The 15,888-nt window shown below is 39.5% G+C and overlaps 1 protein-coding gene across 3 annotated transcripts in view; it reads left to right on the plus strand.

The window, feature by feature from the left end:
* Positions 1–15,888, plus strand: part of VWF (von Willebrand factor) — a 203,144-nt gene that overhangs the window by 62,938 nt on the left and 124,318 nt on the right. For all 3 annotated transcript variants that reach the window (XM_006266925.4, XM_014606374.3, XM_019482200.2), the window contains exons 19-21: positions 5,217–5,320; positions 11,891–12,029; positions 13,113–13,247. In XM_006266925.4, coding sequence (XP_006266987.3) covers positions 5,217–5,320; positions 11,891–12,029; positions 13,113–13,247 — 378 coding nt within the window. The remainder of the gene's footprint in view (positions 1–5,216; positions 5,321–11,890; positions 12,030–13,112; positions 13,248–15,888) is intronic.

Below are 15,888 nucleotides of genomic sequence, written 5' to 3' on the forward strand. Positions count from 1 at the left end.
AAATGTGAAACGTTATGTTTGAACCAGGTGATTTTATTCAATGCTAGTTTTCTTCTTTACTGTAGTGTCTCAGTAACCCTCTTGTATGCAGGGGGATGGAGACACTAAAGAATGATACTGGTATTTTCCACATGAGTGATTGGGAGAACTCAAAAACAGGGAAATCAGTTTTACCTGCCCGGTCTTACCCGGGGGGCTTCTGTTGCTGCTTCTGTGGCATATACTGGGCGTTCTGGTGCTCCCTTTCAATCAGCAATTGGAGCTGATGCCCTGCTTGCTTATCCCTACTTATGCTGCTGTATATGATATATGTGAACAATTGCCTGGCAAAAGTAGCAGATGCTTACAGCAACTAATATGATGTTAAAAGCAATATTGTCTTTATGGTAGATAAAGACATGTCTAAAATAATAGCAGCTGAGTTAATCCTAATCCACAAAGCAGTCTATAAACTCCAATATAACAACGTAAAGTATGCATCGACCCATTGGGAGTAACACACCCAAGAAAGAAAAGGGTAGTCTGATTAAGGATTGTTTGCAATTTAAAAAGAACAGAACTCATTGTATAAACTGGAATAAGATGAATCTTTTAGGTTGAAAATTTTTACTGTCAGATAATAAGGTCACATTGAAAATTTCTGTCAGAAAATGTCCATTTTGGCATGTTTTTGGTTTTTGTGATTGGAAAATTCAAAATAAATTTATTTTGAACAGGCATTTTGGGGAAAAAAAAGGAAATTTATTTGTTTGCTTTGACTTAAATTTATAAGATTATTATAATTAATTTATAAATCAATTGTAATTAATTTCAGTGTTCCTTTTCAAGATTTGTTTTCTTCCCCTTTTTCTCTCTTCCTCTACTGAAGTAGGGAAGAACCATTCTTCACATACATTCTTTCTTTTGCACCAGGAAGACATAAGAAATATGAAAACATGTGAAAAACACACTTTCTTTTTGAAGTTTACTTCTCTTCCAGTATTTTCTAAGTGGAAAAGAGGGGGAGAGGAGAGTGAGAAAGTAGTATTTTACCACACCAGAGGAAAAAAGCAAGGCACATAAGAAAAAGGGGGACCCTAAAATCCAGAAACCCAAAATGAAAACTCAACCTTTTTTCATTTTTCAAACACTGGAATGAGAGAACTTTTAAAATGTGAATAAATATTTTTCATTTTGGTCTGACACAACAAAATGGAGCTTTTTTGTTTTGAAGCGTTTTATTTGCATGTGAAAATTCCTTGAAAATTATGATATTTTCTACCAGAAAACTTTGCAAGTTGTTTTTTCACAAAAGATAATGTTATGGGAGGAATCTTATGTCTTCCTCACAGCTGCTTCATAAATTATTGCTGGTTTGCACAGCTTTAAGTATATCATACATCACATGTCTTCAAGAAGAGGTGAGGCAGCTGCCTGCCTATTTGAATACCTGTATTCCTTGGTTATACCAGCTAATGTCATTTTATATATAATTGTCCTTGTCCATACAAAATACAAAATTCTGTTTAGCAACGTGTTAGTTAAAGCATGTTTGTTAGTGGGTTTAGCATCAAGTACCTTCCTGGTACGAATAAGCTATCATCTGTCGTGGCTCCCCCCCCACCTGTACTGAAGCACTAGTATTGAAAAACAGAGAGAGAAACTGTGGTTATGTGGTCTTGGGAAACAGTGCAGGACACAAGGTTGCAGTCCAGCCTAAATAAACTGGAAGATAAGGCAGAGAAACTGTAACACTTATGAAGCCTAAAATATTATTTTATTTAAAAAAAAAAAAGGAAAGAAAAGAAAGGAGAGAAATTCGATACAAAAAGTGGGACCTCTATGCCATATCAGAGCTAGTTACGATTGATTCTACCAGATCCTCCCACCCTTAACAACTGGAACCTTCATTAGCGAGTCAGCCATTCAAATCCAACGAGCACGCTCCCATGAATATGGCTAATAAGGATGTGAGAGGGTGTGAACAGCAGCTAGTCTCATTATAATCTTGTGACTTGTCTTGTGGTTACCTCCCCACACAATCATGCCTGCACCACCTTGATCTGTGAGGCTCCCTTGAATGAGAGAAAACTATTACTAGGATGTGAGGGTCCCCCAGAAAATCCAGCTGTTTTAAGCAGCAGCATTGAGAGAATGGTGCTTTCTTATCTGACTCATTATAGCTTTGTAGATGAGGGTGGCATTGAGCACTGGGTTGCCAGAGATGTTATCTTTTGGATGGAATGGCTAATTGAGCTTTGGATCATACATTTGTCATTAATAAATGACATTGTGGGTTGGAGATAAAACAGTTAATATCAAAGTTCTGCTCTCATTCCAGCTTAGGTAATCATGTCCTGTTCCCTAAATCCTACTTACTTCCTGGAAGTTCCAGCTGGCAAAAGTATTCTTTGCTTCCTATCAGGAATTTAGTAAATGCTGCTTTATGACTGCATGTCTGGTGAACAAAATAACTAATCTTTTTAGTTTGTTTATTGGCTAGGTTGTGACTAGCTCTGCACATTGAGGGGGCAAGGAAAAATTGTACCAGCATTCCCTTCACCAACCCCTTCATCTATGGCCAGCCAGAATCCCAGATGTTGTGTCCTAGGAGGTTAGCTCTTTCCTGCTCAAGCCTGGTGCTAACAGTGATGTTAAAAAGTACAGAAATGTTGGGAAGTGTAGGGGTAAGAGTAAAGCCATAGACACCTTCCTCTTTTGTACTTCCAAAAGTTCTTCTAATGAGAGAGAACACTTGATGGTTGCAAATGTTTTTCTCCCCCTCCCCCCACCCTTCCCTTTATAGGGCTGACCATGCGCAGTATAATGTTGTTCTCAATTGATGAGAGACCATGGATCTGCATATGAAATTAAAGACCCTCTTTAATATAAAATATTTTTTGCTACTATTCTGGATCTTGGATAGATACGTATTCTACCAAATTTAAGTTCCAAGAAGCACATGGGTTGAGTTAAGTGTTGACTTACTGAACAAACCTGATTGTACAAACAGGTGTCAAGTTCAAGGTCTTTGCACAGAAGAAAAGGAAACTCTACTTATTCATCATAACATTGAGATTAGATGGGTCTCATCATCTCCGATTTAGAAGCAAAAACTAACTATGACTATTTCACTTTGGTAATAAAATTTTAATTTCTAGATTAGGGTGCAGAGGAGGGCAAATCTTTCAAATTGCATGGGTCTCAAATTCTGAACCAAAATCAACCCTGGTGTGGCAAAAATAGAATACCCAGATCTTAGTAAAACTAAACTAACCTTTTTGGTGAAGCTCTACTCACAGTGGAAAGAAGATAAAAATGGGATCAAATTCAGTGAAAAGTACTAGAAATACCCGAACATTCACAAAGTAGTGATTTTAAGAAAAGGGAGAAGTGATTAACTATCATACAAAAGAGGAAGGGCTAGAGCAAGGAATATAGGGATGAAATTAAAATGGGTAAAATGTAAACTGAATATAATAGTTTATTTCCCAATGAAAAACTATTAGACTATGGAAGACCCTCTTAACAGAACTGGTCCTTGTCCTGTTCTTTGGGTCATATATATACGTTTGGAAGAACACTAGCAAACCCTGTCAATTTCTTAGCATTGGCAGAGTGATGCACTAAAGCTGCCTATAGACATGCTGGTTCACGTTCTAACTAGAGCGTGTTAGAGTATTCTTGATTAATTGACTCTGGTCTGCATTTCAATTAGAATGCTCCAGCATTGCCTTACCGTCACCTGTATTAACCCCCCCATGTTTTAAAATAGTTGTGCAGGCACTTTAACTAAAACTCGTCCAATAAGCTATAGGTAAAGCGCCCCTGTGGCCATTTTAAAAAGGGGGGAGGTGTGGACTGAATACACATGACAGTGAGTTGTTTTAATTAGAACAGCTGTCAGGGAACTGCTTTAATTAAAATGGCCTCTCCCTTCCCCAAATTGAGCCAGAGCATATTCAGTCACACTAATTGCATGTGTATAGGCACCCTAAATTACCTAGTTCATCTTTTCCAACATTTTTACAGATAACTGTATCTATGTCAACTGCATTTTTGTTCCTAGGTTTTCCAAATTGTCTTTGTCCCCCATCAGTTGCATTAATGGCTACGTAGAAGAAAGGAGTTTAGTGATATTCTTCTAGACTTTCTTTTTCTTACTGATATCTCACATCATAAAAATAGATTTGCTTCCCCACCCCCCTCTGATTTGCAGATGGCCTAAGCCATGTACTTCCCTTATGGTCACCATTCAGTGTCATTTGATACTGCTTCTTACATGGTTTCTTTTAATTGTTTGTCTTTCAGTTGCTAATCAGGCTGAACTCTTCTTCCACTCTGTTCCTTGTCTGATGATGAGACAGTAGGTTGTTATAGGTGGCATACTTCTTCTTTTGTATGGCTGATGTAGATACAGAACAACAACTATATATAATTTTACATTTAGGTGGTTGAGTCAGATAATTGCACCAGGAGCAGCAGAGTGTATTTCTGTGATACCTCCTTCATATTTGTGGATCAGGCATTGAATCATTTTATGTTCCATGGTCTGTTCTGAGTGACCACAGTTGTACACTGGAGAGTTTTTAATTTTCCATTTGTGCATCAAACATCTGCATCTCCTGTGGTTTGTGCAGATATGGTTTAGAGTTGCCAATGGACATCATGCAAGATCAAAGCCTTCTGCTTTGGATCTGTCGCAAGATGTTTATTTGGGATTTCCTGTGAACTCTATTTGGTTTTCCAAGCTTCATCAGGGTTGAAGTCACATTGTTGAAAGTTAAGTGTGTGTTGGATGTGGCATGCTGAGGGCTGGTGAATAGGTCTGTACATGCTTCCCAGAGAACTTCAAGGTAGTTGTATTCTTCCATTCTTCCTTTCTTCCTTTGTTCTTTACTGTGTTTTAGTTTCAAACTGTTTTTTCTTATCAGTAAGTTCCTGTGTAAGCTGTCTGATTTTTACTTCCCTGTTTTTTCTAGGCCATCTTAGTTGATACCCAGTCCTTTCCACCTTCTCCAATAGAGTGAAACAAGGCTTTCCTTTGTATGCTTATTGTCCTATTCGCTTTCATAGGAAAATATTAACAATACATCTCTCACTCAGATAATCTTACATCCTTCTGCCCTTGGATCTCCATTTTCTCATGTTTATTTTTGCTCTATGTGCTGATAGTTTACAGTTAGATATTAAGAGTGCTAAATGTTGATAACGTGTTATATGTATGTGCATTTTAGGTACGACATGAAACCAAATGCATTGCTCTTGAGAGGTGCCCATGTTTCCACAATGGAAGAGAATATTCTACAGGACAGAGAATGACCAAGGACTGTAACACTTGGTGAGCTATTGATGATGATATTTTTTCCAGGTTTTCAATAAGAAGAATCTTAAAACCATGCTTTCCCTCTTTAGTTAGTAGACTAGGGATAGAAAGTAGGATGAATTGCACTGAGGGACTGTTGGCATTGCAAAGAGCCAGGATCAAGACCAATGATGCATGATTATAGTTGCGAAGGATCCAATACATAATTATGTATTGGATAAAGATCTATAGATTTCCTTGTCAAAAGGGACCATTATGATCCTGTAATGTGACCTCCTTCATCACTCTGGTTAAAGAACCTAATTATGTACTGAAATACTCTGGTACCTTGCTGTGAGTTTCCTCAAGCTTCTTGTGGAAGAAACATTCATGCATGTATTGAATATTTTTTATGTAATATATGCAGGACTTTTATATTTTGTGTAATACACAATTGCTGTAATGGAATAATATGCAGAATGATAAAAAATGCCAAGCCACCTAGTGGGAAAACCTATGTAACACCTAAGGAATTGTATCATGTCTCCTCAACTGGGTAATCCTTATAAGTTAAATGCCTATTATTGCCACCAGTTTGCTCTTTTATCTCATGTCATTAGATAAAAGACAAACAGTCCAGGGAGTATGAGTTGGATCCCACTCCTTCAGGTAAGTGCCCTCACTGCTAGGGTGCTGAGTCTTGCTTTCTCTTCCTGACCCTGTGATTCTTGGATTCCTTCTGAACAGTGGCAGGGCCTCTTTTTTTGGGCAAGAAGAGAGATGGTGGAGGGGAGTGCTCCCAAAGAAGAATAAACTGTAGCCCAGTAGTCAAGGAAATGGAAGACGGGGGCTTGCACCCCTTCAGAGTGAGGAGGGAACAGGATAGCTCTCCACAGGTGCACAGATGGCTCTTATTCCTATGATGGGGGTATTTACATACTCAGAGGGGGTTCCTACATTTTAGTTGGGTAACTAAGAGTCTGTTTCAAGCTGTCATTCACTGGGTGAAACAGAGCCCTGCCCCTGGTGCCCAGTCAATGTATTTATTTTCAGTCATTTTTTAAATCCACAATAATTTTTATACACTGCTACATTGCTCCATTCTTTCAATCCACTCTTATTGTTTCTGATGACATAGTTGTGAAGTTGCAGCCAGGGGAAGTGGTTCTCCTCCACATGTGCTCCCAGACGCACAAAAACTTTTCCTCAAAAGTAGGGTGTGGGGAGACTGTAAGAAGCCAACAATTTTGTTGTTTGCATAAAGCTGTTCATACTTGCATCTTATTTCAATTATTAGTTTTGAGCTCAACTGGTAAAATTGGAAAACAAGATCTTTATTATCAAAGAAAAAAAGAGTTGTCTCAACAATGTACTGGGCTTGTAAAGCTTCATGACTGTTTTCTGCAGATGCCAAGTCGAGCATCATTTAGAAACTGATGTGAAAAATTACTGCTGTTTTGAGAATACCCACAAATAGATGATCCGCATTTTGAAAGTCAAATCTTCCTTTCCCTTTTGTTTTTATTTTTTGTCCTGCTATAGCAGAAGTTCTCATTCTCATTTGTTCTCAGCCAAATGTGCACACCTGCAAGCACAGTATATGAGCCAGAGGTGTCAGATTTGGCATTTGCACTCAGTTTGACATATGGGAGACCCTAGTTCATGAACAGCAGAACAGCTCTAACCCTAAGCCAGTGGCAAAGATTTTGTTATGCTATGTGCTGGGAATTCAGTGCTTCATATTGTAGAGCTTGATGAAAATTTTGAAATAATATTTATAAAGCATTATGCAGTAGAACTTTGCTAATCTGACTTTTGCTAAACTACACACATTATAATCAGCACAATTATTTTTTGGTTTTTCTCTTTGCTTTTAACAAAGATTTAAGAGCAGCTACTGTGCTGAGGTTTCAAGTTACTGGGATCTCATTGTTTTAACAAAATGTATGGCACAGTATTTACTATATACTACAGTGTCATCAACATGGAATTGTGATTTGGATTGCATTAATACACTAGATAGGGACAGGAGAAGTCAAGGTTCAGTTTCCACCACTGTCAAAACCTTGGGATGTGTAACCTTCTTGTCTATTAAGAATGTGAATTCTTTCTCAAATGTGTTTATACAAAGCTTAGCATAAGGGGACCTTGGTCTCCTGGAATGCCCACGAGCACAGTTTTAACACACAAAAAAAGGTATTACATTTCTGTTACTCCTTATAGTTATATTTTCATTCAGTTTATTCCATTTTCTGCTTATTAGCAGCATTCTATAATTTTACTGTGGGCCAGCTCAAGCCCTTGGATGTCAGTGGGAAGAGGGCACTTGACACCCATGGGCTTTGAATGGGGGACCCTTAGGTCTCCTATTTGCCAGTGTAAATTAGGAAGGGTCTGTGGGGCGGGAGTGGAGGGGATGTCTTTACCTATCTGTGCTTCAGCTTCCCCATTTGCAAAATGGGGACAATGAGGTTGATCTGCTTGTGAAAAAGTCTTCTAATAAATGTGCCATATAAGAATGAGGCATGATTGCTTTACTCACTACAACAGACATGTTTAAATGTTCTCTGGAAATAGGACTATGGTGACATGCATTGTGGCTAGCTAGGTGACATGATGAACACTAAAAATAATAATAATAAAAAATCTCTAGATGCTTTATTCTTTTCTCATTTACACTGGTGTGACTCCAAAGAACTCAACTGAGCTTGCAGCAGTGTAAAAATAATGAGAGAAAAGATTTCAGTGCATTTGCATTCCAGTTACAAATGAGAAAACTACCAAGTGTGCGGGCCGGGAGCGATCCGGGCCCTTTTTCGCGCCGCGCGGGCTGTGGCCCGCAGCCCGGGCATGCTGGGTCGGAGAAAACAGGTGACATACTAGAATTAGTCACGGACGCGTAATGGTTGATTCAAGATTGTTTACTTACACCGAAGATGGTTGCGGTGTAGGCTGGACAGTTTCCCAGGCACAGCTCTGCTTAAATCCTCGTTTGAGGACTCAGACAATATTCGGATCTCTCCCACGGAGTTGTCGAGGCTCCGTGGATCCTTTTGCGCGCAGGGAAGAGGGATACGTCGAGGATTGCACTCGGTGACGGGGAGAGGCTAGAGGCTGATCAGACCCCTGTTGCCTGCTTGAAATGCGCTGGGTCCGATAGGCTCTGCAGTGCTTAGAGATCTTCACACAGTGTGAAGTCTCCTCCTCCTGGTGTTCGTGGAGTCCTCCAACTTGGGCGGAAACCACTCAAGCTTTTTATACGGCTAGCAAGCCAATCACTAGCTGCCACGTGTGAATAATTTAACGCAAGCCAATAATGGGGCTCGAATTATAATACAAATGGCGGGAACTCATTGCAAAGTGCATTTCTGTGCTGCAAAGAAGAAATGCACACTGCAAAGAAAGCTACAAATTGGCGGGAAAATAATTCAGTGGTGCCAAAGCACACACAAAACAAAAATCACACCCTTGGGTTGTGACACCAAGCTGCATACTAGCTAGTGACAAGGAGAAAAGGGTGAAGAAAGGAAAGTAAAAAAAGAGTATTCCTTTCCTTTTCTTTTCTTTTTTTTTTTTTACAGTGTCTCTAGTTTTAGATTAAATTAATGGTGTAGTGCAGCTGGCCGAGGCATGAAAATCTTGTACAACTCAAATAGGCAGTGGCTTTACTCTTTATGAACAGCCATTCTCTGTGCACAGTGGTGGTGATGGGGAGGTGGTTGGCTGTCTACCTTAACATCACATGTGGCTGAAGCAGTCTCTCTTGTGGGCCAGACATTCTGATCCACTGTACCTCCCTGTTTGGCCCGATCATCATGTGGACCAGGGGTCTGTCATGCCCAGTGGCTTTCCTCCAAGTGTTTTTTAGGTTAGACTATGAGGTAATGTCTCCATTGCTGGGTCAGATAAAATACCATTAAGAATGAAATTCATTTAAGAACAGGGAGACTTCTTTGGAAAACGATGGTATTATACTTAAGTAATAGTCTGAACAAAAGCCATTGGCAGACTGAATTATATGTCTGGTTTCTTGGTCTCAAAAGTTGGTCACTAGAGTAAACAGAGTAAACACATGTCCTCTGGCATCAGACAGCTTCATATTAAATCTACTACTATTCTGGCTTCCTATGAGGAAAAAGGGACACTACTGCAAATAAATATGGCCAGTCACATTGTGCTTCATATTTAATGTATAATGGTCTTCGGAGGATAATAAAAGTGTTTTTGTAAAAGGATAGTCTGAGCAGGGAAGGGTATCCACGGTACAATACTAATATTATGAAGCATTCCAGTGAGCTCTGCCCAGCCCTCCATGTGTAATAAAGTAGTTCAGGAAAGCATGTATTTCTGTATACAGCCTGCAAGTGGAGGGAGAATCTATTTACACTGTCTTTGGGTGCTGTTATATATTATATTGTTTTTATTTAAGTTATTTTTTACCAAGTTGTTGACCTTATGGGAAATGATTGTCACCCCCACCCCAGCTCCTTGTGTGCAGGTAAAAGAGACCAAGCAGTATAACATGACCCTATAGGCTTGATATTCCAGGTCTCCCCAAACACAGGTGTTGAGGCAGATAGCAACAGGTTATCCTTTGAGGACTGTTGCTCAAGCCCAAACAAAGAGCGTGGTTGAGGAATAGAGAGTCATGTCTAGGGCCTGGTTGCAGCACAGAGTATTGCAGAGATTCCTGGCAGGCTGCCATGAGTTAGAAAAGTCCCCTGGGCATCTAAATTGCGCTGGGTGCCTTTCCAGTCTTCAGAGGAGTTTGGGACTAGAAAGGTGAAAGAAGGTGGAGAAGAGGCACAGCCTAATTCTTGTCTTGCATGTGTCTTTTCACAGAGTGGGTGGTTGAGATCAGTCACATAAGCTGCATGGAATTTGTTTTTGCTTTCTGTATGCAAGTTAGTTTTCAACTCTTTAATTGAGGAAGAGGGCCTTTTTAATTCAAATTGGACTTGGAATCTCTCAGGAAGAGGTAATATTTTAGGGCTTCATCCAAAGCTGACTGAAGTCAGTGGAAAGTCTCCTGTTGATGACAGGACATTCTAATTGGGACCATAGAGAGAGAGCAGATAGGAAGGTTGAAGAATTTGAGAAAACTTATTTTTTTTTTCATTTCTGAGCCATACAAGACTCACCCAAAATCATTGTTTAGAAAAATTAGGATACTATAAAAATTATTGTCTGGGTGGAGAGTTCATGAGAGGCAGTGTTGAATTGCAATAGTAATCTAAAGATAACTTGTTTACATGTTTACTCCAATCTGAAATCCAGATGATGAAAATATAGTGCAAGGCAGCTCTTCCTTTCAGGAATTTCAGCCTAGTATCAGTATTTGATTTTCAGAGAGCAGTTCTGCTGTGAGAGAGAATTGACTAATCACAGATCAAGGCAGAGATCAAGCTCTCCTGCTGCTTATGAAGCTTTCTCCACAAGGACAACTGTCTCCATGAAGAGCCTTGCATAGTCCAGATGCTAACACGACCACATAACATGTTTTAAGAGTGAACACTTGCTTAAATGCCTTAAATAATATTGGAAACACTACTGTCCATTGTAGCAATTTACATGAACAATAAATTGGATTCCATTTTTACTAGTTTTGAGTGTTGGAGAAATTATCCTTAAATTGTACCATGTCTGCTGCAATGGAAACCTGGTCTGTGGCTAGGGGTCCTGGCTGCTATTACAGTACTAGTAATAATTTGCTCTAGTATTAATTGAACTGACATATATCTACAAGTTCTGTACCATGCATCTAAAAATGCTTTTCTTGTCTGGGATGATAAAAGATCTGCAGGCATTTCTGATGTTATTACTTCCAGTTAACAATAAGAAACTGCAGGAATAAAGTCCTGTTTATACACAGTTAGAGCTTTTTGTGGTACATGGATGTTAAAGCCCCCGTCTTGCATCAGATTTAAAGATGAGTGATACTGAAGTGAAAGTAAAGTTTCAATTTTTTCCCTATTGAAACTAAAGCTTATTTTTGCCCCTGCTCTTACCCTGGTAGTATCCATCCTTTGCCTGTTGAATCTTGCTTATATTATCATGTGCTTTACTTTTGCCATACTTTGGCTGCTAGTCTTCTAATTACTCTAGCCAGACACAATTCTCCCTTATGCTAGCTTTGGTTACTTTATGCAAGGCATGCTTTAGTCAAATTCAATGGCCTTTTAAATCTATGAACTTTTAATTGCACAAGTGACAATGATATTAAGGTGTGAGACTTTAGATGCTCAGCTTGAGCATCTGATCTTAACGGGGCTTGGTTTTCAAAAGCTGCTGAACAGTAGCTGTGTGGACACTTTTGTGGGATCACTGACTCTGTGTAAAGGCCAAAAGTAGCAGTTACACATCTGGTTAACTACCACTTAGGTGTATAAAGTGAAATAGGATTCTGTTGGAAGTGTGCAAGTCACAATATTGTATCTTATGGTTCACTACTATTTTTCTTGCATCCTTCTCTCTCCTTCCGTATTGTATCTTTAGATTGTAAACTTTGTAAGGTGAAGACCTGACCTTCCTTTATACTGTCATAATGTACCAAGCATATTCTGAGTGCTACATAAATAATAATCACTATTAACTTTTTTCTGGCAGTGTGTGTCGTGGCCGAAAGTGGGACTGCACAACTAATGTATGTGATGCCACCTGCTCTGTTATTGGTACTGCTCATTACTTGACATTTGATGGATTAAAATACAAGTTCCCAGGTGCCTGTCAATATGTGCTGGTTCAGGTGAGAATTGAGAGTACTGCATATTCTTGCCATAATGAGTGAGTTTGACTAAAAAAAGTGTATTGTGCATTTTGAACTGAAAAAGAAGCCTGTCACTGAAATGAGTTACTGTAAAATGTCCTCCATTACTAAGCCAGATGTGTAAGAAAGGCCCCTGGCAAACATTACACTTAAGATGTGATTAACCTGTTAATCACTTCTTGAATAGGAGCCCGGCCATGCAGTCAAGCAATGAATGGTGTAACAAAAAGGGAAACCAGCCACAGATTATTCCACAAAATATATGTAATGTTTTTGTGGCTGGTTCCTAGTTGAATGTATGGCAGGTTTCCTGCCATTCAGCCTGATGCCACCTGCATTGCAAGGCTTGGCTGACAACTTCGTATGTCAGCAGGCTGACAGCCATATGGTGCAACCCAGCATGGGGTTGTGCGCCACTATTTTCAAGGTGCCGTGTCAAGGGCTGATCATCAGTTGGGCTGAGGTGCCAGGCCATGCGGGGCTGTAGAGCTCCCCACAGGGATTGCTGAAATCAGGCACACACTGCCGTGTCAGTGGTGGTCTTGAACCCATGTGGGATCTTTATGGATGGACTGACACGATGTGTTTTCTGAGGGTGGACTTTAACTGTATACATGCATATGTCCACATCTCTATTCCCATAAATGAGGGACTTTGACACAAAATGATCCAAAACCATCAATTTAAGATGCAGGTAATTATGCCATCTTGTTCTGTCTCCCATGTGTACAAATAATAATCAATATCCCCAAGGTATCTTAGGTAACATTATGGAAAAAAAACCCCTTATATCAATATAATTTGCTACAAAATATCTGTATGTACATTTATAACATACTAGTCAAATGCATCTTTGTCCCCTTTCTGTATTTAAACAATACAAAGCCTGAAGTGCAGCACAAAATATATTAAATAATTATGTAATAATGAATCATGTATTAATAAGCACATTGACAAATTTTTCAAGAGCCTGCATAAAAGTGTGCTTTTCAGGCTTGCATTTTTCCATGTCTGTATAAATATATTTTTCAAATTTATCTTTTATTTGTTCCTATTGAATAGGATTATTGTGAGGATATGCTTGGGACCTTTCGGATACTCATTTCAAACGAGGGATGTGGCTTTACCCGAGACAAGTGCACTAAAAGAGTTACCATTTTCTTTGAAAATGGGGAGATAGAGCTGTTCAATGGAAATGTATGTACTCTTGCCTTCTTCCTTTCTCCTTTACAATGGTATGACATTGTCTTAGAATGGTTAGAAAGGTTAGAGTCCTTGAGTGGAAGGACTGACCTTTTAACATGGTTTGAGCTTTGAAGAGTCAGATAATAAAAAAAAGTATGTTAGTGACCCAGTGTGTGGGAATACAAATCTTACCCCAGGATGTTGTGTTGGTATAGATATAGACGATATGGCTCTACAATTGTGTTAAACATGCTGCTTTGTGTTATAGTAACGAATCATTGCAGTATTTCTCAACTCCTTTTAACTGCAGTAGGTAGCACCTCTAAGTTATCTTTTAGTTGGGGCTCTTTAAGTAGCATTAACAATTACATGGAACTTCTAATTAGCCTTTTCATATTGCCCACCAGTGCTTTACTGCAGTTGTTAAATGAAGAGCTGTCTGTCTTGACGCTTGAGATTTTTCTATTGGAAAAAAGCCCTCTGTGTTCTAGGCTGTCCTTATGGATTCTTTAAGTAGAGGAATAATCTTTCTTTTCATAAGTGACTGTGGAATGGTTCAGAGAAATGGGAAGGAGGTCAATACATTTTACTATTTTTGAATATGGTCCTGTGCGATTGTTGCTCCCTTGACTTTCTACATGCTGCATGGTATAAATATAAATTGAAGCACGGCTAATTGCAAGGGGATAGGTAAAAAATTGGCTGTCTCTTGCCTAGTAAAACTTGGGCCTAATTCAGTCCTGTGATGGACCAAGCACGTTTCTGGAGCTGAAAAATATCAGCTATTTTTCCTCATGTTAAAACAAGTGTCAGATGGAAAATCCAGATGACTGGATTCATCTCTCTCCTTCCCCCCAACACACTGTCATGAATTGACCAGGAACTGCTCCCACCTTCCACCCTACTCCATGACAGGAAATAACCTTTCCAGAGGGCAGAGTTCAGCCATTTGTCTTGGGCATTGTAACCAGCAGGAATGTCTGTGTATTCGTCCATTACAGATCTCCAGTGAATTATAGAGTTACAATTACCCAAACTTCTGAAAGACTGTATGCTGCCCTGAACCCTGGACTGGAGCTTTGCAAAAATGTTCACAGAGAAACCTGAAACCACCCTAAACTTGCCTTGTTTTGGGTTAATGCACATAGTCAAACCAGCTTTTCACTTGGTTTGAGCCAGCAGTCTGTTACATTCTACGTTACTGGGAGTAGCTTTAAGGGACAGCACGTACGTAAAATATGACCTTTATCGATCACATCTGTATAATGCATCATGGCAGCATATAAGCTGCACAGACTCTGGGATTGTCAGTGGGGATCGAGCCTGGGACACTTCCGGCTTTCTAAGGAGTTCTGTATTACTTCTGCTAAAGGAAAACTCCCTTACATGGAGGTAAGCGACAGGCTAGTTGTGATGCTAGTGGTCAGTTGCTAGGGCCAGAACATGCAAGAGGGAAGAATCCCCCAACTTGTAGCCAGGCTTTCAGAAGGGCTGAGTTTCATGTAGGCCCTTCTATTTTTTCTCAAGAGTTAATAATCCAGCAGCTGCCACTGAGACCAATGGTAGGAACTGAGTTGTTTTAAAAAATGTGTTCCTAATGATATTACATCACACCGTAGAGTTATCCACACAACACTGGATAGTTTTTAATCTTATTCTTTTCCCAGCTTGCACAGGGCTCAGTGTAAAAACCTGGGAAGGGTTTGCTCTGAATAGCAGCAACCAAAGCAAGGTGAAGAAAAGCTTCAGTTGAATTTAAGACCTGTAGGCAGATCCATCCATGAGAATAATGTCACCCATGCTCTCTTCCCACATTAATCTATGGAAATAGGAAACCCATGTTTCTTCTGGCATTAAAATGCTCCTGAATAACATAATTTAAAAAAAATGTTGCATTTGAAAGTTTCTTGTTTCGAGTGACTGAAAAACTATGTAGGATTCCTAGGTGTGGCTATTAGAATTGAGCTCATTTATATTCCTCTTGTAAAACAACTAAGTTTTGCCACTGCACATGGCACTACATCATGATTTGGGTAAGAGGCCTCCGTAAACATAATAGGCATTTTATACATGTGCTCCAGATGGGTGTGTGGGGGGGGAAGGGAGGCTTTAATTAGTGCAACTCTGAAAGTCACACTAATTAAAAGTACCCGGAGTGTCATGTGTATCAGTGTCCCTGCACTGAAAAATGGTGGTGGGGCTCTCTAAACTAAAGCTGAAACTACAGTGCATGAGAGCAGGTCCTTGCAGATGTATAGAAGCCCAATAAATCTGTGACTTAGATTAACCTTCCTAGTTGACCAGTTCTGGTCTCTGTCTAAATTTTGGAAGACAAATACTGCTTTTGAGATTATTTAGAAGAGAAAGCACACAAGTGTGAGCTGTAAAACCAAGGTATTGAGCACTGAGGCAGATTGGAAGGCCTCTATGTTTTGAAAGTAAGAAAAAAAAACCAACAAAAAAACAGGCAGTTTCTTGTATTGGGCTGCTAAAGAAAAGATTGAAGAAGGAAAAGAGAGACCAGGCAGGTCATGAATGAAAGGATTCTTAGGGAAAGTCTGTTCTTTCCCCAGTACATTGAAGAGATTAGCACTCCCACCTGTGCATTGTTTAATTGTTGGACTAGACCAAGGATGCTCAACCTCTGTCCTGC

This window comes from Alligator mississippiensis, chromosome 4, assembly GCF_030867095.1.
Source record: "Alligator mississippiensis isolate rAllMis1 chromosome 4, rAllMis1, whole genome shotgun sequence".
In the NCBI taxonomy this organism is placed as follows: domain Eukaryota; kingdom Metazoa; phylum Chordata; order Crocodylia; family Alligatoridae; genus Alligator; species Alligator mississippiensis.